Raw genomic sequence first — 25288 nt, forward strand, 5'->3', positions numbered from 1 at the left:
CAATAATTCACATGTTAACCTCACGCATGTTTCTGCTCGATTTCATTCAAATCAGGATGATTTTATTGATGGGTTTGTTGGTTGGTTTGGTCACACGCTGCTGCTCAGTCATTAAACAAACACACCAGAGTAAAAAAAATAAAATAACCCAGTTTAAAAAATACAAAATTTAATTTGGAGAAACTTTTACATGAACTCCAGAGCGAGTCGAGTCGATAAATATCAGATCAGCAGAACAGATCAGTCAGACTGAACGAAACGAAGGAAGAAGAAAAGAAGCAGTGTTTTATTTCTAACAAATACGGCAGCCATAAAATATAACACACAACAACAACAACAACAACAACAAAATAAATTGTACATCATGGGAAATGTTTGTGTTGTAAAAAATGTAAAACGTAATTTCTGGAACAGTTCGTATAAAAAACGTCTATGACGACGACATCGTGTTTTTATTCTGATCACCAGCTCGTGCTTATTTACACTGATAAATATAACAATGTGTGTGTGTGTGTGTGTGAGAGAAAGAGAGAGAGGGAGAGAGAGAGAGAGATTCAGGATAAAGGAATTCAATATCAGGTGAAATTTTCTCAGGACAGAGACTCGGGGGCGTGGCCTAATGTCTGAGCTTGTTCATCAGACTGTTCGTGAATTTTTTTATATTAACGTGTTCTGCTTTTTTATTCATGAAGAGGTGAAAATGTGGAATTATAAAACAATTATGCAATTTTATTTATGATGAGATTTTCCAGCTTTTATTTATTTCAATCTTTTTTTTATTCATTTCAACTTTCTTACTTTATTAACATTTAACCTTTTTTAAAAGAAATAAATGCTTAAGATTTTTTTAATGTAAAACTTTAGTTTGGTTCATAGTATTCTTATAATAATAATGATAATAATAATAATAATAATGATAATAGTAATAAATCTATTTGACTAAATTAATATTTAACTTAGCTGTTTAGTAAAAGAGCATGAATTAAAGAGAAATTAAACAATAAATACACAAAATGAGAATAATAAAAATAAAGGACTAATTTGTTCCTATTCTGGGTTACATGTGAACATTTTTATGGAACTTTATGATTTTATTATTCATAAAAGACAATAGAAACAGAGTTAAAAAAAAAAACAATTTCTCATTTAACCAATCAAAGGCAGAGATGCTGGTCATGTGATTAACAATTTGAGCTCGGAATAAAAGGGGAATTTTACAGTTTCACATCGACACACACCACACAGTGACCTGAAACTCTCACTCTGAAACTCTGAAACTCGGAGCAGCAGATCAGAGCGACGCAGTTTCTACACACTGCAGCACAACACTATACAGTAAATAACCGAATCACACAAAAACAACAAACACAGAGTTACTGTTCCATTAATACTGTGGTCTCATTTAAAACACACACACACACACACGTTTATTCTCCTACCCAATAAGACAGTACAGAGCGCTGCAGTAGAGATTATTCTGTAAATCATTAAAATGAAATTTTTTTTCAGGCCGAATGATTTATTAAATTCATTAAAATCATTATCATCTCTGAACATGAGCCGCGCGTGTGTGTGAGAGGTTTTTACGCTGCTAATCTCCCTCCTGAGTGCGCGTTGCTGTACGCGGTGTGATATTTTAACACTGATGTAATGAAACAGAAGTGTTGAGTGTCGATCCGTCAGTCTCGGGCCGATTCAGGTTTCAGAGCTACACAACATCCTGTCTTAACGAACGGAAATAAAGATTTATCAGTCGTGTGTAACAATCTGAAAAACCTTTAAATGTTTAATGAGAAATTAGTGTCAGGGTCGAAACAACCATTTTAAAATGAAGTAATTCATAAACATTAGAAAATGTGGAAATTTCAAAGGTTAAATTCGAAAAACATGGAACAAAAAAATAGTAAAGTGATAAAATTCAATAAATCCATAATGTTTTTTTTATGAATTTCTGTTTATAATGTGTTTAGTGATTCTGACTCAAGAAGAAACTCGAGAGCAAAACCTGAGGCGTTAAACTGACTGTGATTTAAAATCCTAAAAATGTCAAATATTTAATTTATGAACTGAAAATTATTCTGTGTCAATTTAATCTAGTTAACTGAAACTGGACTCGTCAGTTCTAAGTGTGTGTGTGTGTGTGTGTGTGTGTGTGTGTGATTAAGGTCGGTGAGGAACATCTCTCGCGTTCTGCCCGCTGCAGGGTTTCTGCTTTAACCTTCACACCACACGCTGATGAGATTTATTTCTACATTTTATCCGCGTTACAGATGAAACGCTCGAGTGCTCTTTAGCCAATGAAATGCAGAGCTGATGGTCATGTGACCAACAACGGTCAGACATTTTGAATTGCACAGAAGGACAAAGGTTTTTAAATTATTTCTGAGTGATGGAGAATGGATACGGCACAGTGTGTGTGTGTGTGTGTGTGTGTGTGTGTGAGAGATGAAAACTTCACACCACAATAGAACATTGTCTTTTTTTTGCGCTCGTGTTCACTCAGAATTAATAACGAGCTTCATTAATAAACATGAACTTCTCAGTTATTTCAAAATCTGAACCTGTTGTGTAGCAGGAAACGTGTGTGTGTGTGTGTGTGTGTGTGTGTGTGTGAGGCATGGTACACATGCATTCCCATGTAAACACAATAGAACGCTGCTGTGTTGCGCGTATTAACGAGATTAACTGCACATGAAGTGTTAATAGAGCAAGTTTATAAACTGAAAGGGATTTACTGTACGTCGTACTGCACACAGGATTAAACACACACACACACACACACACACACTATAAACACGGCCATCCTTCAGAGACGAACAGGAGAACCAGTGCTGCTGGAAGAGCTGATAACTAAACCCTCCAGAGAGTGTGTGTGTGTGTGTGTGTGTGTGTGTGTGTGTGTGTGTGTGAGAGAGTCTGTAAACTGAAGTGAGGAGAGTGAGGAGGTTTAACAGAGACGCGCTGCACGTCCACACGGCGCGAGCGAGCGCTGCAGGAGGAGGTGAAGACGAAGCGGTCCGGTGCTCCTTCATGTCAGCCGCGCGCTTCCCGGTTCTCTGTTTGACGCGGCTGTGTTCACACTCACGCTCTCTCTCTCTGCATTGTGTCAGATCTGTGTTTGTGTTTGAGTTCAGCTCGTCGTGCGTCTCTCTGTGTCTCCCTGTGTCTCTCTGTGTCTCTGAGCTTCTCCATCCTCAGTTCTCTTTAAGGCTTCTTACATTTGCCTTTTTTCTCTCTCTGCTGGAACTTGCGCAGTCTCCGTGCCCACGTGTCCCTCCACTGGATGACCAGACTGCCCTTATCCGCCACCATGCCGCTCTGCCCCGGCGCATCCTCGTTGTTCCCCAGCAGCAGGTATTTCTTGCCCGTCTTCATTTTGGGACACTTGCAGGCCACGTCCTTGGCTCTCACCCACAGCAGCTGGTCTCCTCGGCGGATGCGGCTCTCGTTCTGCTTGTACACCGACACGATGTTCACCGTGAACTTCCACCACTCGCCTGCCTTGTCCGACTTTAGGATGTGCACCTGGACAGCTGCAGGAGAGAGCGCACACACACACACACACACACACACACACACACACTTAGTCAGGAGACTGCTGTAGGACTTCAGCCAGGAAAATCTCAACACACACTCTCACTCTAACGCTTTCACAAAGAACAAACGTGACTGATGTTCTCACTGCTGCTGCCCGAAGTGTTTAAACATCACGTGACCATCAGCACCGTAACACACTGTGTGTAAAGTCGAGGATTTCGCTCTTCTTTTAAAAATAAACTTTTTCGGCGACATCTATATAAATAATGGTTTTGTCTCTACATCGGGTCAGAACTCGCTCTTTCTGTGATATCTTTATGTTTCATAGACTGGAGGACCAGAAACCAGTCTCTGAAATATTTCTGTCTGTCTGTCTGTCTGTCTGTCTGTCTGTCTGTCGGTCGGTCGGTCGGTCGGTCGGTCGGTCCAGCCAGATTTTTTTCACAGCATCATGAAAAACTGTCTGGACAGAGCAGAGTGAAACTTTGGCAGTGTGTAGGTATTTGTCTGAAGTTAAACCTGTGCCATAAATGTACGATTTAAACTTAAGTATAAGTGAATTTTAACAGGCTGGAGACATATATATATATATATAGTAACATCAGTAAGTGTAAGATGACTGAATTAAAATCAGAGTGCACAAGAAATCCCCCCAGGACACACCATGTGCTGAAGCTGAACTAACCCTCACTAGTCATTTTAAACATTCATCAAACGTCTATGACTTTATAGACACGTGTGGGTCATTTGTTACGTGAACATTATTATAATGCAGGGTTGGATCGGCTGATGTCACAGTTATAGAGGAAAAAATAAATAAATATGTCTGTAATCAGTTTTCAAACTCATAACCTTATGAGCATCTGGTGACCGTAAGTCAGTTATTAAGGCTCCACTCAGGCCAAGCGACTCCGATCATCTGTCAAATGAACAAATGAACAAATGAAAGTCTCTGATGCTTAAAATGCGTTTTAATGACAACCAAAATTTGATGTGATTCAATTCAAATTCAATGTGATTCAACTGATATTGATATTTTTTGTCTACTTACACCAGCAGCCACATCTGTAACTGCTGCTGATTCAGTTAACAGATAAACATTAAATAGAAGTTAAAACAAGTGAAGAATGAACTAACATGATGATTGCATGTTCTCCAGATCTTAGGAGAAGTAATTATGACTAATAACTAACTATAATAAATAATCACGTGTGTTGAAGGTTTGCTTTCTTGTCGTTTTTTCTGCAGAGAAATAATCTGTGTTTTATTGCACACCAGCTCTAGTCCATCTCTGTACACTCCGAGTGTGTTTCGGTGACAACGCGAGCGAGTTTTTAACGCGTAATCCTGCTGAAGAGCTGTAATTAAGCCTGGAGACGCTCTCAGGTGCTGCTGCGCTGAAACACTAAGAGTGTAATACACACACGCACACACACACACATTTGGTAAGTCAGTTTGATCTGTTTTCTCAGCAGATGTGTTTCCCCTGAAGGCCTCATGGTGGCGCTCTTCATCCTCCACTGACTTCAAAGACTCTAATGGCTACCTTATGAGATATTACTTACATTTATGATTATACAGCTTGTAGTACTGTGTGTGTGTGTGTGTGTGTGTGCACGTTTGTTGCATTCTTGACTAAGTTTCAGACAGAAATCCTCCAATCACAGAGAGGAATAATGGGTTAAAAATGTATAATAAATTTCTAACAGATTGTAATGAACATGAAAGTATTTATAATCGAATGTTATAATTCACTGACCATTTTGATTCATACAAATTCACATTTCATACAAACTTAAATAATTCTTTTGACTGTGTAAAGCTGCTTTGCGGCAATGAAAATTGCTAAAAGCGCTATACAAATAAAATTGAATTGAATTGAATTGAATAATTACATACAAAATTATAATTAATTATGTAAAAGTATTTTTCATGTCCCTCAGCTCAGTATAATTATAATAAATCACTTATACATGTAGCTTTCCTTTTTTGCATGTTTAAATGTTAATAAATAATTTAAATAATGTAATGTAAAAATATTGAAAATTATTTTCTCTTTTTTTTTTGTCTTTCAAAAAGAGGTTTTATGTCCGTTCTTTTTATCTACTTGGAAATAAATAGTTTCAAATTTCACTAAGTCATTACAATAATCTATTTTTGTTCTTTTTCTTCTTCACTTATATGTTATTATATACATGAAAAATGTATTATATAAAAGTAATATAGGTTATATACAAGTAATATTTTATATATAAGTAATAAGTTATTATATTTAAGTAATAATACTTTACTACATTTAAGTAATCACAGTGTTTATTTATTTCTTTCCAGACCTTTTTTTAACCTTAAAACTGTTTAACTATAAATGTTACATAGAGACAGACAACTGCAAACCTTCATCAACACGTGTGTGTGTGTGTGTGTGTGTGTGTGTGTGTGTGTGTGTGTGTGGTGCGGCTCGTGGCTGTGCTATGCTGTGGTGTTGACAGAGTGGACGCAGCTGAGACTCGACTGGAGCTCTGCACATCAGCTCCTCTCTGACTCTTTCCAGAGGAAACCTCACCCTGAAGCGGGGCGCTGGGCGCGGCCGAGTCTGTTAGTGCACAAAGACCCCTGACGGCGCCGGAGCCGAGGGAAAACTGGATTAGGTTTAATAGGTGTGTAGGAAACGGGACGAGCCGCAGTGGGGCGGTGTATTAGGCAGTAAGTGAGCGGTCAGAGTCGATGTGCTGGAAGCAGGAAAAAAGTCCAATTCTGAGGATCTAAGGTAAAATCGTGACGTCTAGACGACCGGGACAGAGTGTCTCTGAATCTGGACTGGTGGTCTGGTCTCATGCTGCTGACGTGCCAGGGTCAGGACTCTCCTTGTGTTCATGTGGATGTTACGTACCACCTTCCTTAACGATGTTCTGGATGTCACTAATATATCTCAGTCCTGACAGGTGGCGCTGTCACCAGATCATCAGTGTGTTACTGTCGTTACCTCACACACCCCAGCTGTTCAGACACGCTTTATTATTTTCCTGTGATGACGTTTCAGAACTTTTCTTTATATTCATCCTGGTTTGTCTGTGAACACCTGAGCACCATTAATGCATTCAGACCCTGAAGAGACTTAACAATGAATATTTACGGGTTCTGGATGTTATACTGTTTGTACTGTAAAAATTTTGTTATTATTATTATTATTATTATTATTGATCATATTCCTCCTTTTCCAATGTGTTTTTGAAATGAACTGGATCGATGTGGATACACAGAACACGGCCAGACAATATGAGCTGCCACTTTATTGTGTGTTATTAAATAAACACTCCTTGGGGGGTTTGGATAAAGATTTTATCCTTTAAAAAAAAAAAGAAAAAAAACTTGTGTCAAGGGTGTCTGTCCAAATGAATCAACAAGCTGGCTGTCATTAGTGCTGCTAAGCTCTTTAAGTTCCTCTGCGTCTCGCTTGACTGATGAAACGGTGCGAGCTGGGAGGGACGGAGGGAGACGCACATCTGCTCCATTCAGAGAGGAGAGAATGCCTGCTGGCTTTAGGAATGCTGCTCTTCCCTTAATGAGGATCTCCCCTTAGCGCCCTGCTCCCTTCTGTCCGTCACACTTCCCTTGACTTGATCCGCTTTGGGCTTAAATACCTGCTGAGCTGTCCGTCAGCGCCGGGTCCGTCCCCTAAGCCCCGCGCTGATGGCCTTTCCTTCTGTTTCATCCCTTTGACTTTCTTCTTAAAAGCCCTGAGTAAGCCATCACTACAATGAGCGCACCCTAGGGATCCGCAAGAATATAGATGTAGAGTGTGTGTGTGTGTGTGTGTGTGTTATGACTCACCATAATCTTTCTTGCAGTACTTTTTCATGTTGATCTTCAGCTTCCCTTTGGACGCCTTGCAGTAGGAATCACAGTCTGCACTCAGGAGAGAGAGACAGAGAGAGAGAGGAGAGTTAGAATGCATTCTACCGTATAAATAAAAGACGAAAAGAAAAGACAGAGTGTGACACTCCTCTAAACAGCCCATCTATCTGCCAGCCCATGCTTCACGCTCGAACCCATCTGCCCTCGTCACGTTGTGTGGCTCTAATAGATGCTTCTCTTTCTTCTCCTTCTTCTTCTTTCCTTTTTTTTTTTTTTAGAACAGTAACAGACAAAAGGTCCTGCTCTCTGCATGTCTGGTCCCTCCCTTGCTCTGATGGGAGACCTTCAGCACCATTCAAGCCACCCAGCGCTTTCTTTCTTTTTTTAGCGCCATGCTAATTTCTCCCCGTCCCCGACCCCATTCTGTGCTGTCAAAGTGCCACCATGGGACCTTGTCAACTCGACCCTGGTGTCTACTCGACCCCTTCGGCCCTTCCTCCCCCGACCCCGGGGTCCATCTGAACTTTTGGCGTTTATTGGTTCAGCACCCAGGGAGGTGTTGGCGTGCGTGGGGAGGGGTCGCGGGGCATAATGGGAGGTCAACCCAGGGGGGTGGGGGGCTTTGGGTGACCTGTGAAGCGTTAAAGAAGCCTTTTGGTGTCCAAAAATAAATAGAAATAAATTGCATGAGGGACTTCAGATCCTGTGTGATTTATATCTCTGGCGTTTGGAGAAGTGATGCTGATTAAGATAATAAAGAAGAGAGAGAGAGAGAGAGAAAGAAAGAGAGAGAGAGAGAGAGAGATGTCCAAAAAACCTTAAGAAACTATTTCCAGCCCTAAATGGGACGCTTCTGCGTCCAGCCCACACATGGACACGCTCTCAGTTTTTAGGAAGCAGGTGGAGCGGTGTTGGTGGCGGTGGTGATGATGGTGATGATGATGATGATGGTAGTGGTTGGGGGTGGTACGTAGGCTGAGGAAGGGTGGTGGTGGGTGTGTGGGGGGGTGTGTGTGAAGAGTCCTTTCAGCTCGCCTGAATATGAACAAACTTCATTGTTTTGGGTCGACCCTCACTCCGCGCCTGCTTTTCACTTTCTTTTCGAGACCCTTTTCTCCCGGACTGAAAGGAAGTTGCCCGGACAACGGCGGGGTGAGAAAAAAATCTCAAACAGAAAAGAGACATAGTTCTAGTGTAGTGGTCAAACGTGGGAGGCGGGAGTATCCAAAAAAAAAAAAGAAAACAAAGAAAAAGAAAACGCAACTGTTCGGCAGAGACGTGACTGTGGGACGATGGAAATGTGACGAAACGACAAACTGAGTGAAAGTGAAGAGCGCACGTATCGTGGCAGCCTCATTTCCATCTCAATGGACGTTAGCGAGAGAGAGCGGCTTTTGTTTTCCCATAACCCTGTTTAATGGCGTCGTGATACTTTCCTTTGATAGCCCTCAATTTCTCACTAGCCGGGCCCGCTGGGATGCAAAGAGCGCCCGGAGATTCCCATTGAAACGCTCCGAGTCCCCCGCCGACTGGACAAATGTAGCGATTGTGCTGCCTCTCGAGTTAGGGGAAGTGGGGTTAGCTCCAGCTCACACAAGGAGGTGTTGCCTTGATGGATGTTTTTCTCGCCTCCTTTTGAACGAAAGGAAAGGCTGAAGAGCTTTTGGGATTGAGTCAAGTCCCGCTGGCAGCGAGGCAGAACGAGGAAGAGGAAAAAAATAGAAAGAGAGACATAAAGAGTGAGAGAGAGAGAGAGAGAGAGAGAGAGAGAGAGAGAGAGGGGTGTTAAATCATGGACGTAGCACTTGTTTGACACGAGAGGAATGAGAGAGCGAGAATGAGGCCGTGTGATTCAGCACACACTCGGAGAACGCGGCCAAGATTCCTGACGCCTTTAGATAATCTATCAAACCCCATTATTTAAGATTTCAGCAGGCTTCCAGAAGTATGTGCAGAGAATTACATTTACACACACACACACACACACAGGTTCTGTGATCGTCATGTCATTACACGCAGCTTTATTTCACTCTCAGAATAATACAGTATGATCTTCACAGCGTGGAGGAGAAGAAAGTGCGTCTGTCTCCACCTCTTCTGTCTCACATCACTTCTCTTCTGTGGACAGCCATGGAAGAGTGAAGAGCCAAGCGTAAAGGGGATGAGATCGGACCCCGTGTGTGTGTGTGTGTGTGTGTGCGTGTGTATGTGTGTGTGTGAGCATTGTGTCGAGCGTGAGTGCTGATCTGAGGTCTGTGACGGCGAGGCGTGAACGGGAGCACGGGGGGAGGGCTTTCTCCACGCACAATGAGACTGATTGAGAAACAAATTGCTGCAAATAAAGCGTGTAATTTGATTATCGCCGCAGCCCCGGACTCCCGCTGGAGAGCGCGATGTAAACCGTGAGCTGGAGCTTTTCCAACCTCGACCGCGTCGCCTCTTCTCAGGCCTGAACTTCACTGTTTTCATTTTAACAGCTTTAAGAGCGAAGAGTGGAGAGGCGTCTCTACGTCTAAACATCAGGTGCAGCTTCACTGGATCAGCGTTACAGGACATAAAGACCGACAGATCCTCACTCTCATACAGGAGTTATTTCTTCCCAAACAAGAATCTGTCTAAATCAAACTTCTCTTTCCCTTTGCCGCAGGTTTAAACACAGCGGTATCGGACCTAAACCCCCGCTCCGAGACCTCGGGATCAGCTGCAGTCGGATCGTTTAAAAATACAGGAAGTGAATCAGACAGAGTGTAAAGAAACAAAACAATGAGATCCATGTCATTTTTTAAAATCTTATTTCTTTACTTGTCTGGTGATACGGTATAGCGATCACTGTGATGTCTGCGTGTTTATGATCTTAACACACACGCCAAAGGTTTGTTTACTTTATTTCCAGCTGTTGTTATAGTGAGGAAACAAATCAAAGCAAACAGCAAACAGACAGAGCGGTGTGGAGGTGCATTTTACACACAACCCTCACAGATAAACTGTTTATAGAGACGTTTATAAAGTGTCTCATACGAAGCCTTTTACAGGAAAAAAAAACTGTAACTGAGCACAAAGTCATTTAACTTAACAATAAAATAACAACAATAATAAAACAAAATGGGAGAAAAAAGCAGGTGAAGATGAGGAAGTAGAGAAGAACTTTATGTGTGTGTGTGTGTGTGTGTGTGTGTGTGTGTGTGTGTGTGTGTGTGTGTGTGTGTGTGTGAGTGATTTAGAGCCTTCAGAAGTTTGAACTGCCTGATACTGATCTGTAGATATCTGTGTAATATTGTTTATTCAGCGATAGAGACGAGAGATGAAAGGGAAGGTGAGGCGAGGTGTGTGATAGAGTCTCCAGTCCCACGGCTCTCTCTCTGGAGACAGAACACACACTGATGTCACTCCATCACACACACACACACTGATCTACTGATCTCAGAGCAGCTGAGCCACTGATGTCTTTAGTTGATTTAGTGCAGTAATGTGTGTTTGGAGAGATTTAGATGTTAAATTGTACGAGCTTCTCTCTTTCCATTAGTATTAAATTAGTCTCAAACACACTCATTACACACACACACACACACACACACTCATACCAGTCTTAAACACACCTCAAAAACTAATTACTCACAGACTGTGTGCATTACATGACACACACACACACGGGTTAGAAGCTGCGCGCCACATGATCGAGTTTGGAGGCGTTTGAGGAGGTAAAACATCAGCATTTCTTTATAATCCTACAGGTGAAGCGTTCACACCTTCTCACCCCGCGAGGTCGAGGGCTTTATTTATGAGAGTGTTAAACAGTTTGAGTTTGTTATCAGTTAAATGTTAAACTCTCGTATGTGAAGTTAGTTTAAAAGTTTAAATGCTCGATTTGTTCTTTAATGAGAAAACTAATGATATAACGAACGAGTTACATTTAATTACTCATTAATGGTTAAAAATCGTAACAAAATCGGGTTCAAATGTAATATTGATTTGGAATATTTATAAAATCTCAATAGTTATAAGAACTTCAATTTTATTGTCCTCATCATCGAGGTATCGTGATCATATCTTATTGTATCGTTTCGGGAGGTGACCATAATAAACATATTATTAATGACACAAATTTTGACTCATTCTGTTTTAGATTTTTTCCTTTTTCAAAGTTGAAGCACAAATGAGAAAGAAATTGCCCTGTTGCTTTTCAAGGCATCAGTGTGTGTGTGTGTGTGTGTGTGTGTGTGTGTGTGTGAGGGCTGTGAGTCACTGATCTTGCTACACAATATGTTTTGTCTATTAGAGTTTTCTCCATGCATTCCACCTCACCATGTGTCCCTGCGCTAAAGACAAATTAATACATGCCCTATTTCTCTACACCTTTCTCTTACACACACACACACACACACACACACACACACCTGCTCCAGCACTGACAATGCTCCTCTCTTCCTCTCTGCAGGAGGTGGGTGTGGAGAGAGAAAGAGAGTGAGAGAGAGATGCCCTGATAAGAGGAGCACATGTGTTAGTAATCAGCACTGGGATGAGATCATGTTCTTCACACACACTTCTCCTCGGCGAGGTGAGATGGGATAATGTATGCGCTCTCAGAGTGGGGAACCTGGGTGGTCCTCACGCCACGGCTTTTTGATGGGAGCCACTCAAATATATGTGTACGAGTGTGTGTGTGTGTGTGTGTGTGTGTGTGTGTGTGAGAGAGAGAGAGAGAGTTTGATTTGTCAAGGTGGAGCTCCTCAGGAACACTAAAAGCCACGTGTGACACCGAACACGACGGTCCTGTAACACACACATCACTGCTTTCATTTTAAACCTCACAGACGTAAAATCCTCGACATTCACAGGAAGGTTTTAATGCAGAACGAGTCGCCTTTAGAGGAAATACAGAACATTACTAAACAGATATTATTGAGAGAGAGAAAGTGAAGAGATTTTATGAACTAAGGAGAAACGTTCCCAGGTCTGTGTGTGTGTGTGTGTGTGTGTGTGTGTGTGTGAGGTACAACGTTCTCTGCTGAGTTAAACACACAGGTGTTATAATAGCGATACTAGCGCTGAAGCGTTTCCGCTGTTTCACCAGCACAGGCCAGGTATTTGCACGGAGCCTCCATCCCGCCTGCCATGAGACACAAACCGGCGGCACGTTCCAGCGTCGAAAGAGAGAAAAGAGAAGAAATTTAGCAGAAAGAGAAAAATTGAGTGAGAGGGAGAGAGAGATTGGAAAAATGAGTGAAAATGGAGAAAACCAGAACAAACATGAGGAAGGAATGTGGGAGGAGAGACTGAAAGAATTGTAAAAATGGAATGAGGGAGGTTTGGGGTTGTCTCAGGAGAAAGAGAGAGAGAGAGAGAGAGAGAGGGAGGGAGTGTGTGTGTCCCAGCAGCTCTGCTGTCAATCTGATCTGTCAGTGAAGCATTAGATGCTTGCGATGGTCCACCAACAGCTGCAGAGGTTTCTTGCACGCCAGCATTTCTCCGTCCGTGAGAATGACAAACGGTTCTTCAACAAAAACATTTTTTCCACAAGGACGAAACCCAAACACGCTCATTCTCTCCATTCCCCACAAACACTGCTTTCCTTTTCTTTTTTTTTCCTTTCCTGAAACCAGAAAACCCCCATGACCATGTGATACGTGTGATCAGGAGCCTCTGGGCTGTTCCGCCTGGAAATAAATAAAAACCCTCCGTATGTAAAAGTTGTTGTTTTTTGTTGGCTTGTACAGTGAGCAGTGGAAGCCAAGAGGAACTGCGAGAGGAAGAAGTTCCTCAAAAAAGATTAACGAGGGAGAATCAAGTCCCACTTGAGGGATGGTTACTGAGTGAGAAAAAGATGAAATCAGCAAATGAGCGGGGCTTCGCCTCCTCGCTGCGAGACGCTTAGACGAATTAATTGGAGTCGCAGTGGAAGATTAAAGCGACGAGAGAGCCGGGCCGTGGCTAACGGATTCAAAAGTTATGAAGCGTGGCGGAGCAGAGGCCCTGAAACGGGACGGCTGAGATACATATTCATGCGGCGGGTGATTTATGGTGATTTATGCAGCACAGTGAACGCTGAGTCTTAATTCTGCCTCTCTCATTAACTGCACTAATGGACGACAGACGCAGCAGAGCCGGGAAAAAAAAACATGGGGCCGATCCCCAGCATCTGCTTCACTCTGAGCTCCGGCTCCGTCCTTCAAGTGTCAGATGCTCCACTAACGAAACACACAACACAGACTCTCACTCGAGTTTCTTTCCTTAAACACTGCCAGTTCTTCTGTCTACCATGTTTTCACTAAACACAGACATTTCCTAATCTTGGGTTCGACAACACAACGGAGTGTCACACACACACACACACACACACACACAGATCAGATGTGCTGCTGGTGGACATTTCACACTGGGTTTTTCCTGCTACTTTCTGTGTGAGCAGTGAGATAAAGTCTGCTCCGTTTCCCATGTCTGTATTCTAGACAAATATAAACCAGATGAGTGTGAACATGAAAGTATGAGAAACATGGAAGACAGCTCCTCCTGCTCCAGACCTTCAGCAGTGGGGTCGGGAATCCTCGAGCAGCTGTGAAGATTTATTTGTTTCAACTCCTTATCAACGTTACTTATATTTATCCTCACGTTACTGTAGTTAGAGACGTGTCCACGTGGAAAAAACGCCCTACAGAACTTCGTTGGCTCCCTGTGGAAACATCTTGTTTGCTTTGAGATGCTCTACAGGATTTCTTTATTCAGTTCTATATACAGAGCCGTGACAGGATGTTAGAGACGTCTGCTATGACACTGACGCTCCACAATGTTCTGACTCAGACGGAGTTTCTGACTAGACGCTGAGAATTGTTTCTAAAATGTTCCTTATAAACAAAATCAGGTTGTTTTTAGAATCCACTTCTCTCTACAGATACCCACATCCACAGATATCACACACCAGCTCGTCTTGTCCTTGGCAGTAAGTTAAATCGCTGCTCTGTCTTTCATGAATTATGGATGGATGGATTGTGTAAAGCTGCTGAGTGATAATGATTAATGTTAAAACTGTTATACAAATAAAACTAAACTAAATAAAGTTAGAGATTCTCTTTAATTCTCCGTTAGATTTCACAGTGCGCTGATCTGAGATATTGTACTTGTATTATTTTTTATTACAGAAATCCTGTAACTGTTGACTGAAAGCTGGTGAGGTGATGTTTTGGTTCTTAATCTTGAACAAACAAAATACTTTTTTTATTCAATGTGACCGTACTGTATTAAGGATCAAATTAATGTATTAATGATATAAACTGAATATCACTGAAACGTAGTCAAACATCGCGGTATGATATTCTTGCTAGAGTTTATTTCACATGTAAAAAAATGTTTCATGTTTTAAAAGCTAATTAAAATTTTTGTTTTACATTATAGCTGAAAAGGTCACAAACAATTAACAGTCAGGAGACGACTGTACATGTTTATAGATAAACTCTGTACTGATGACGTCTGTGGAGTAACATTTATGATAAAAGTTTGTGAGCGTTGCTGTTATAGGTCAGTCTCGTGGTGTGATGAGGTGTGATGAGCTGTGATGAGGTGTTGTCTCTCACCTGCTGGCTGCTCCGTGACGCTCGCTGTGGTCGTTAGTGGTGCAGAAGGTATTTCTGTTTTCAAAAAATAAAAATCAAAAAAGACAAAAGTCAGAGATTAATCAGAGAAAGCAAACCAGTATTTGACTATAACATTAAAATACTAGCGCAGGTCCCCTTTCTGAAAAACTAAACCAATGCTAAATGTAACGGGCCTAAAGCTGTGACTTGAGGGACGCCTCGCTTTTCTTCTGCTGCAGAAGTCTTGATTCTCTCATCCCTTCTTCTGCAGGAATAAACTTTTCCCATGCTCAAGAACATTACTCACACTCTCCCCCATGTGATAACTGATAAAAGTGTAAACTCACAGACATTCACCAGAAATAAAGAGAAGGAGATGAAAAGACAAGACTAAACACCAGAAAGGTTTTCTTATAAAAAAAGAGTGTGTTAAAAGCATACTGACATTAAATTAAACTACAGTAACATAAATCATTAATAATCTTAATTACTATAGATATTATAAATCTATAACTGTGTCATTAAACTTTATTAATCTTTTTTCTTATTCCATCTATTGACTTGTTCTGTAAAATACATCAGTCCGAGTTATAGAAACATAATTATCCATAAAGAGCACAAACGGCCTCCTCTTCACTCAGATAATGCTTACTAGGAAAAAAAAATCACATGGTGTGTTTTTATTCTAATAACATTTTATGAATAAAGTTAAATACAGCTAGGTGATTTAAGTGTTGAACTGAAGCCCTCACGTTTATATCAGTCTAAATCATCTCTAACTACATGACGGAGGACCAGATGTGTCACGTCTCGCAGTGTTTCACTGTGTCGCGTCTCCTGGAGCGAGATTTAATCTTGAACGTCAGAATGGTAATGAAACCTGTTTCTCAGGCGAGGTCGAAGGCCACTTGGGCTGAAGCTGATGAAGTTGGTTATTGTCATCATTCATGATCTCAGTATTGAATTATTAAGATCCTGTATAATATTCAGTCACACCTCAGGACATGTTATTTATATGTATTATATAACAATATTATTATAATTCATTTTATAGTTATTATTACATAATATTCCTGAACCCTCATGCTGTGTGACACTTTGTGTTTAAGAGAATGTGAATAAAATTAAATGATGCTTTTTAAAATTTTTTCAGTAACTTATACGTTATTTATTATTTATAAAGCTTTTATAATCACATAATCATCTTTTAATCTATATTTACAATTTTTAAGACATTGTTTTCAGAAATATACACGATTACGACATGACATGAGCCTGTTAAATGATGATCTGTTGTTTCTGAAGCCTCTTCAGTTTTAGTGAACGGTTTGCAGCGCCTTTGTGTGTGTGTGTGTGTGTGTGTGTGTGGCTGCACTAGTATTCTGTGGTGGTGTTTGTGTGAGAGAGAGAGAGAGAGAGAGAGGGAGAACGTACTGATGCAGGGGGCGATGGGCGAGCGGCTCTGCTGGTAGCCTTTAGCGCAGCGGTTGCACGTGATACCCGTCACGCCGTCTTTACACGGACACTGGCCTGTGGTTTGGTTACACGTTTTTCCCGCAGCACCAACAGGATGGCAATCACACGCTGTGAGGAAGAGGAGATAGACAGGTGAGAAAACACACACACACACACAAACACACACACACATGTAGTGAGAGCAACACTACAGTGTAGATCAGTGTGACAGAGACTGTGTGAGTGTGTGTGAGTAGAGCATGCAGCATACAGGTGTTTAAACCCCGTCACATTTTTCCTCCACTGAGTGTGATTTGGAGCCAGCTAATATATACGCTGACTGGCCAGTTTATTAGGAACACCTGTACACCTGATCATTCATGTCTCAGCAGAACAATCACACAGATACAGGTTAGGAGCTTCTGTTTATCTTCTTATCAGAATGGCTGACTGTGGCATGATCTCCTGAGACCTTCACACACACGACAGTCTCTAGAGTTTACACAGAAAAAACAACACATATTTGATTGAACTCATCACTCTTTACAAACTTAACGTGGAGAAAAGCATCACTGAATGTTGAGATAGAGCATCAGGTTTCACTCAACCTCTGACAGGTTGTGAGCCTGTTCCTAATAAAGTGGACTGAGAGTGTAAATGTAGGTACACACAAAATACTGCATGGCAGTGACAGATGATTGGCAGGGGCACAGAGAGAGAGACAGAGAGAGAGAGAGAGACAGAGAGAGACAGAGAGAGAGAGACAGAAAGAGTCAGAGGAAGAGACAGGAAGAGAGAGAGAGAGAGAGAGAGAGAGAGAGACGGGAGCACGTGTGTTGCAGAACCAGAACATTACTGTAATAACGCTGATGATTAACTGTTTCATGTTCCCCGTCTTGATGCAGACATTTCTGCACTGCTCTGTGTGTGTGTGTGTTGGCTGTGTATGGGAGGTCTCTCTCTCTCTCTCTCTCTTTCTCTCTCTCTCAGTGCCTTTGTAGTGTAAACTCCTTTCATGTGCGAGTGCGCCTCCTCCAGCGTGGGTGGTTACATTAAACCTGTTCCACAAACACTCTTTATGGTGTAAAATGACTCCAGGCCCGATGTGGACTGAGTCCAGGACTAAATTGGCCGCCGTGTCAGGTAATGACAGCGTGACGTGGGGAGTCGCCGTGCTCCGTGCGGGCCGCTCTCGGCTGCTCCGCGTGCCGTCGCCGTTCGGGGCATCAAAGCCCGGCGTCTGTACTGTCATTTGTAGGAACCATTAGGACCTGACTGGATCCACTCGGCATCGGACCGCAAATGTTCCAGCGAGGCTGTAAAGAGTCTGAAGGCACGGCGGCGCTGTTTGATCTCGGGCGAGTGAGTCAGGAACGCTCACGGTGAACGCAGTGTAATGGATTCCTCCAGCTGTCGAACGTGGAGGAGGGAGTCTGTGAATGTGTGTGTGGGTGTGTGTGTGTGTGTGTGTGTGTGTGTGTGTGTGTGTGTGGCGATGCAGCGGGGTGACGACTAAGCAGTCGCTTATGTTATGACTAACACTTTTATATTGTTTCCCAACATTATTTACTTTATGTTAACAAACAGGAGTGTGTGTGTTCCGCTCCTTTAGACGATATGATGCACATCTGAGCGCGAACCGTCTGCTCACTTCTGATCCAGTCTGATACACTTCATGGTCCGTCCAATTTCATACGGTCCAGTTCAATTTAAACGTCCCGTATTTGACTATTTCAGTAACAAGTTAACACATGTCTCAGAGCTTCCCGACAGTGTGTGTGTGTGTGTGTGTGTGTGTTAATGGCTGAGTTAAAATACCCCTGTGATACTGCATTTTTTCCCCTACATCAAACTCCCTTTGTTTCACTCCTCTTCCGAACGCGCCGTTTCAGTGTCTATGTAAATGAGCTCCTGCAGAACCACGCCCCTCCAGAGAACAGCAGAGCTGAACACAAACAGGGCGGAGCTGAGCAGCAACCCAGAGGGAGGGGCCCTTATTACATGAGGTCACACTGTTCGTTTTTTTGGTCTCATGTTTTTTGTTAATGCACAGAGACATTAGACGAATCTGAACAAGACTAAAATGTTAATTGTTTCGTATTACGTCCCCTTTAAGATTTCGGACATCTTCAGGACAGAAGAGTTTAAGCTTTATGAATTTTGACTAACAGGATGAGCTGTGACTATTTTTGAAGTGTATTGAGGGAAGGATGCTGCTTTATTCACTGCTTTAATGTAAATAAAAAGGGCACTAACTAATTCAACATTACAACAGATAGAATGTACAACGTGTGTCTACAGGAAAAGTGAACACTTGTGAAACATTTATGAAACTAATTAGGTCTCTCCCTCCCTCTGTCTCTCTCTCCTTCGCTCTCTCTCTCTCTCTCTCTCTCTCTCTGTGTGTAACTCTCACACACACCACATGTTGATTTCCGACAGCAGTGCTGGCTCCCTCGCCTGGACCCGCTCTGGGCTCATAACGATCGACAGGCCGTATCAGAGACCTCTGTTCTTCTCCCTCCTACAACGAGCCGTAAACATCAGCATTAACACAGCAGCGTAAACATTCTGCTTCTTTAACTTGAACGCGGACTGAGCTGACAGCGGCACCTGTTTAATGACGAGAGTGGAAGTGCGGATGTAGTGCACATGGGCTGCAGGTGCTCCACTTGGACGCGTTTCAGCACTTTCTAAACAATAAACATCCTGAAGCGAGAGTTTAAGTGTCGTCCCACTTAGTCATGAAGCACCGGTGCTTTGCTCAGCCTGCGCCGCGTCCCAAACCTCCCCCTGCTCACTACACCTCACGGCCTCATCACACGGCCCTCGGCGCGCTCCTCTCATGTTTCGGTGAAGAATACCTTAGTATTAATCAGTCAGGAATGTGTTTATCTCTCACTACATTCCACAGGTTCAAACAGTGATCATTAACACAGCATGTGTGTGTGTGTGTGTGTGTGAGTGTTAATGCTCTTACACTGCTCGACTCTTTCTTTTTAACATAAGCGATCTGATTTTAATAAGAAGGAAGCGCAAAGCGGAGTGAAGTTCCTTCCCTTGGGTGGAGGAGTGTGTAGTGGAGAAGGTTCCTGTACAGCTGGGAGTAAAGTACAGTACGATGAGTGATGATGATGATGATGATGATGATGATGAGATTTATGTTTAAGATCTGCTTTGATTGGCTCATTAACAGTGAATAAGTCCAGATCCATGTTGTTACAGAGATGTGAAAATAAATTTCTTCCTCAGATACAGCGGAAGGTTAAAAGCAAGTTGTTGAGGTTTTTTTTTTTTTTTTTTTGCTAAGAGAGACAGAGCTAAGCTAAGCTCCTCTGTTTATCTTCATGCTGTCTCTCTGGACAAGGGGAGAAGTTTGACTTCATGGAGCTTGAGTTCCAGCGCGGAGAAGGTCAGAAAGCTGAGCAGAAGAATCTGATCATTAGGGATCGCTCTCCGTTCCTGTGGACGTGTGTGAAGAGCGAGCGTCTGGTTTTCTTACAGACATTACATCACGTAAAGATAATGATCCACTGTCACCTTCGTTTCTCTGTTGTGACGTTCTGATCCTGATTTAAACTACGAACACATTTTAATGAGGTAATGTTCAACAACAGGGGGACCCTTCCCTAAAAAAACACGCTGTTATTTGTGGTTTAATAAGGGTGACGGTGCGAGATCATCGGGTAACGATTTACATTGCGTGAGGCTTCAAAGCGGATTACGTGCACACGCGCGGCGCGCTCCTCAGATCGGTACGAGCGTGAGGGGCTACGGGGGGGGGAACGGGGGGCGAACACGTTTCTGTGTTCATCTGTTTACGCCATGGCAACCAGGAGAACCATAATTATCTTAACCAGCTAAAGGTGCGGCCCGCGCTCGGGGGATTCTGATCAGAAAATGATGTCATTCTCTTTAGTGCGCGTTCATTCGCACCATGTGCCTTCCGCTCGCTCTCTCTCGCTCTCTCTCGCTCTCTCTCTCGCTCTTCCTCTCTCTCTCAGCTTTACACATGATGTGGAGAAATCTCACAGAGGAAAAAATACTTTCTATAAAGTTTTACAGTCTCACCAGGGGAGACTTAATCACAAATATCATACACATGTCCAGGTCACGAGTCTGTGTGAAATAATGAGCGCAATATTTTGTGAAACTGGCACCCACCTTCATACGCTAAGGCCACGCCCACATCATACACCTGCACCTAATTAACATGATCATTTATTTATTAAAATCTAACTCTAAGAGGATCAGTGATGAAGGAGGATAATAATAATAAGCGCATTTAACGATCATATCAGCACAACATGCTACAGAGTGAGAAACAATATTAAAACAACAAACAATGAAGATTATTAAGTGTAATAATGTAGTGAAGGTTATATTTTGATGAATATTCCTTATAGTGTTTTATGTTTTCTTTCTCTTTATTTCTGCTATCTGACACTGAAACTCTGCACTGGACTTGAAAACTGTCTGTGCTGTCCGGGTGGGAGGGACATATTTTCACTCCGGTGTCAATCACAGTGACACTAACCAATCATGGACGTCTGTAAGCTCATGTATGTGAAAGAGGGCGGAGCACGCTTCACTCCAGATGTGTTTGACTGCAACAACATCAGAGCTGCGTATCAGATCAGCCTCTCGTTAAAACACTACGTACTGTAGCTTCACTGGAGCAGAACATGTAATCGGAACTTTGATTGAAAATGATCTGAGATAATGTCTAAATTAAAGTTCCCAAAAGTATGTGCCCCAGTGAAGCGAGGTTGCTCTGTAACGAGGTGCGGTCTTGTATAAATAATGTTTAGGGTACGCTCCTGTCAGTAGGCTGCTGCGCTGAAACACACGTCTGCAGGAGATGAGCTCCAGACAGCTGGCCGGCTCAACGCCTCGCCTCGGGTGGAGCTCTCGCGGCTCGCGCTCTCAGGATGACGCCTAAAGTAATAATAAATGATTTGAGTCGAGAGTTATCGTGCCACTCGCTCGCACAGATAGATCCTCGACGCTACAGCCAGCGTCGTCCAAACACCACGGCTCATTTGCTCGGCGCGATCGTTTTTAAAGGAGCTGTTCGTGTCGAGTGTGAGAGAGGAGCGTCGACAGGACAAACATTTCAGTGTAATGAGCGCGCGCTGGAGAGAGACCGGTGTTTACAGCAGGGTTTATGAGGGACGACGCCATCCATCATCGACGTGGTCCTGAGGCGGGAGTCCTGGCAGGCGTCGGCGTGTAGGCGAATCACGGAGCGAAGAAGAACGTGTTATAACCACACACACACACACACACAGACACATGACTGATTACAGAACTGATACGCTGTGAGATTTTTGTCGACTCGTGTGAAACTTCTGGCACGAGGTTTTCATGCAGAATATTTGTATCCATGATGTATAGCGTGAACATGAACGCTGGTTACACACTGGGTTAATGATTAGTGTTGAAGAGGGGCGGAGCGCGCAGGAGAGGAGTCTCGTACCTACTCCACACTCACCATGAACATAACGTTGTGTTACTGCAGAATTTAAATGAATGGCTTTTTAAAATCACATGACTTTTCAGGGATGCAGAAACAGACAGACGCGGTGTGATAATCGTCTGATCTGTTGTCATGACTGAAACGCTAATCGCTACCAGAGATGTCATGACGTCTATCAAAGCTCGTAATAAACCATAATTAGTGTTCATGTTCTGTTTTTCTTTTCCTCTTCTCATTGTTTTTCAGTTAAGCCTTTCACTTAATTAACGGACATTAACGGCACCACTTGGCTACATCACTCCTGATGAGACGCGTCCAGAGCTCCGGTCCGAGTTACAGAACCAGGCAGGGTTTAGACTCTTAAGGTTCTTAGGCTCTGTGATAGTTAGTGTGCTCGCTCATGCCTCTAATCTGTGGTCATGTTTGGTTAAGCAGCAGAATGCGGTGGTTAACCTGCACACACTCCGCCTCTGGCAGACTCCAGGATGAACCCGAGCGAGCGCGCTGAGCCGTCCTGTGAGGTGCCGAGGGCATAAATCAGCCTGAAATGTGTTTATGCTGCCTGTTTAAGCAGAGCGAGGAGGATTAGCTTAAACACAACACCATGTGAAATGTGCTGTTACGATCCTGATGTCGCTGCCCAAAAAAAGAATGGCATGCGGCGGCTGATGGGGTGGGAGGAGCTACGCCGGGGTTCGGCGCGGCGCAACATCAAAAATGACATTTACAGTCTGACGCTAACCAGCTTTTCTGAACATACACACACACACACACACACACACACACACACTTCAAACTGATAAAATTAACAAATAGATAGAGAGAAAGGGAATGTGACAGGCAGACAGTCACAATAAAAGAGAGAGAGACAGAGAGAGATAGAAAAAGAGAGAGTGAGAGAGATATAGTGTGAGACAGGTGTTATATAAATAAAGAAGATATTAATGAGTAGAATGAGATGTAGATGGAAATGGAGATAAACTTTTGAAAGAGACAGAGCTGTAAGAGAACTAAAGCAGAGGAGCTGAGTGCTGCTGCCGACACACACACACACACACACACATACACACACACACACATACACACACTGCTGTACTAAGTGTGGTGTTTAGACTCATTATTAGTTTAGGGAGAGAATTCACAGCTCACAGCTCCGAACACAAACGTGTGTAAACTGAGGAGGTTTAATCACATCACTCCGGGTTCTGGAGCTCAGAGGAGATCATTAACTCCACAAAGCACCTTAATCACATCACAGGAGAGAGAGAGAGAGTGTGTGTTTAAGGGGGAGAGAGAGAGAGAGAGAAAGAGAGAGAGACAGAGAAAGAGAGAGAGACAGAGAAAGAGAGAGAGATGAGCGTGTTCTTATTTTTAAATGAAAAGAAAGATTAGAGAAACGACCAAGTCTGGTCTTCGAATAACTCCAGGTGTTTTGAGAAAATCCTATGTGTGTGTGTTTTGTATTGCAGGTTGCAATGTGGGTGTGAACACAACGTTGTGGTGAAAATAAAATAAATGCCTCTTTGCAAAAAGCGGGCGCCTTCCGAACCAGCCGAGAGGAAGTACACACACAGAAACACACACACAAAAAACACACACACACACACACACACACACACACACACACACACACACAGAAACACAGAAACATGTAAAAACAGAAAAAGCATGTGGGCTCACTGAACACACAGCGGAGTGATGGATGTGTGTTTGCATTCCAGGAGTCAGACGCGAGGTCAGCATCAGATCGGACTGCAGAAGATCTGAGGTGTCACTTAGACAGATTTTATTACACACACACATACAGACACACAATTATACCCACACGTCACCGGGTATACACCTCTGTAGGATTTAGGAATATAAGTGTGACACAGAAGCTGTACTGAAGCTTTACAGAAACACACTGCACGACTCAGGGGGCGGGGCCATCAGAGGGCGGGGCCATCAGAGGGCGGGGTCATCAGAGGGCGGGGACATCAGAAACCTACCCTTCTGCTCATACTAACAGGTGATAAGTCACTCTGGCTCAGTCTGGGCGTGGCCTGTACAGTGTGTTTAGACTTTCCATAGGAACAGAAGTATAATTTTATAACTTCTAAAGTAAACAGGACACTGAAAAATGAAATCAAATGAATCTACAGCTTCAGCCAATCAGAGCACAGCGTCCTGCACGACATCAGGGAGGAGACACGCCCAACTGAAACATTTATCACAACATCACAGATCAAATGAAACCAGTCTCTTATATTTTACTAAAGGCTGAGACGGATGTGTGTGTGTGTGTGTGTGTGTGTGTGTGTGTGTGTGTGTGTGTTAGGGGTGGGCGCTATACCGGTAGACATGGTTAACCGGTAGAAATTTGTCAACTTAATCGTGGTTGAGATCACGTGACGTTGCACGTTACGTAACCACGCAATACACATTCACTTCTATGGGGAGCCAAACACATCTAAAGTGGGACGAAACCGTGGCAACTGATTGAGCCGGCGTGGGCAGACCAAATATCCAGACCCGGTGGACCGCGCAGCGCGGACCAACTTGAGCAGTGCTGTTCAAATCACAAACCTGCGCGACTTTTGATGCGTTTAACTTTACATACACTTTGACAATGGAAGAAGACGGTGCAGCAGCAGTGAGTTTGCTTACATGTGACAAAACCAACAACGAGGAGATTGTGAAGAATAAAGGTGCATCGTCTGTGGTGTGGAATTGGTTTGGGTATGAGAAAAGTGATACGAATGAGACGAAACGTGATTTGCAAGGTATGCAAGTGCACTGTTTTAACAAGTGGTGGAAACACGTCAAACCTTTTCAATCATCTGAAATCCAAACATCCAAACGAATATGGACAAAGTAAGAAAATGCGGCAAACAATTCACAGTTTAAATAAAATTACATTATGTAATTGCTTCTACCGTGATAGAAGATTTTGGTTATATTGCCCACCCCTAGTGTGTGTGTAAAAAAATAAACATTGTCAACCTCACACACACACACACACACACTGCACTCCACAGTGAAGGATGGACTTATTTATTTATTTATTTATTTATCTAACTATTTATCTCTTCAGTGTGACACAGTGAGTCTCTTGAAGGACTGATGTTTTCCCCACATGTGTAACGGGGGGGGCATGGGGGGCGTTAAACCTACAGGACAGGGGCAGATTTATTTATCCTTTAGTGCTGGTAGAGTGTGTGTGTGTGTGTGTGTGTGTGTGTGTGTGTGTGTGTGTGTGTGAGTGAGTGAGTGTGTAAAGAAGAAGCTCTGATCAGGAGTCAGAACAGGTGGAAGCTGTGTGTTCTGTGTGTTGGTGTGTGTTGAGTATATGAGTGTGTATTGAGTGTGTGTTAAGTGTGTGTTAAGTGTGTATAAACCTAAAGAGATTTTATCC

At 42.9% G+C, this 25288-nt stretch overlaps 1 protein-coding gene across 1 annotated transcript in view; it reads right to left on the bottom strand.

Annotated features, from left to right (window-relative positions):
- Positions 1–965: 965 nt before the first annotated feature.
- The window catches only part of LOC128526577 (netrin-1-like), a 54969-nt gene continuing 30646 nt past the window's right edge, over positions 966–25288 (bottom strand). The window contains exons 4-7 of the mRNA XM_053498576.1: positions 16392–16541; positions 14958–15011; positions 7369–7443; positions 966–3533 (exon numbers count right to left, since the gene is read on the bottom strand). Of these exons, the coding sequence (XP_053354551.1) occupies positions 3205–3533; positions 7369–7443; positions 14958–15011; positions 16392–16541 (608 nt within the window). The 3' untranslated portion in view covers positions 966–3204. The remainder of the gene's footprint in view (positions 3534–7368; positions 7444–14957; positions 15012–16391; positions 16542–25288) is intronic.

The sequence above is a fragment of the Clarias gariepinus genome, chromosome 6 (genome assembly GCF_024256425.1).
Source record: "Clarias gariepinus isolate MV-2021 ecotype Netherlands chromosome 6, CGAR_prim_01v2, whole genome shotgun sequence".
NCBI classification, from domain to species: Eukaryota; Metazoa; Chordata; class Actinopteri; order Siluriformes; family Clariidae; genus Clarias; species Clarias gariepinus.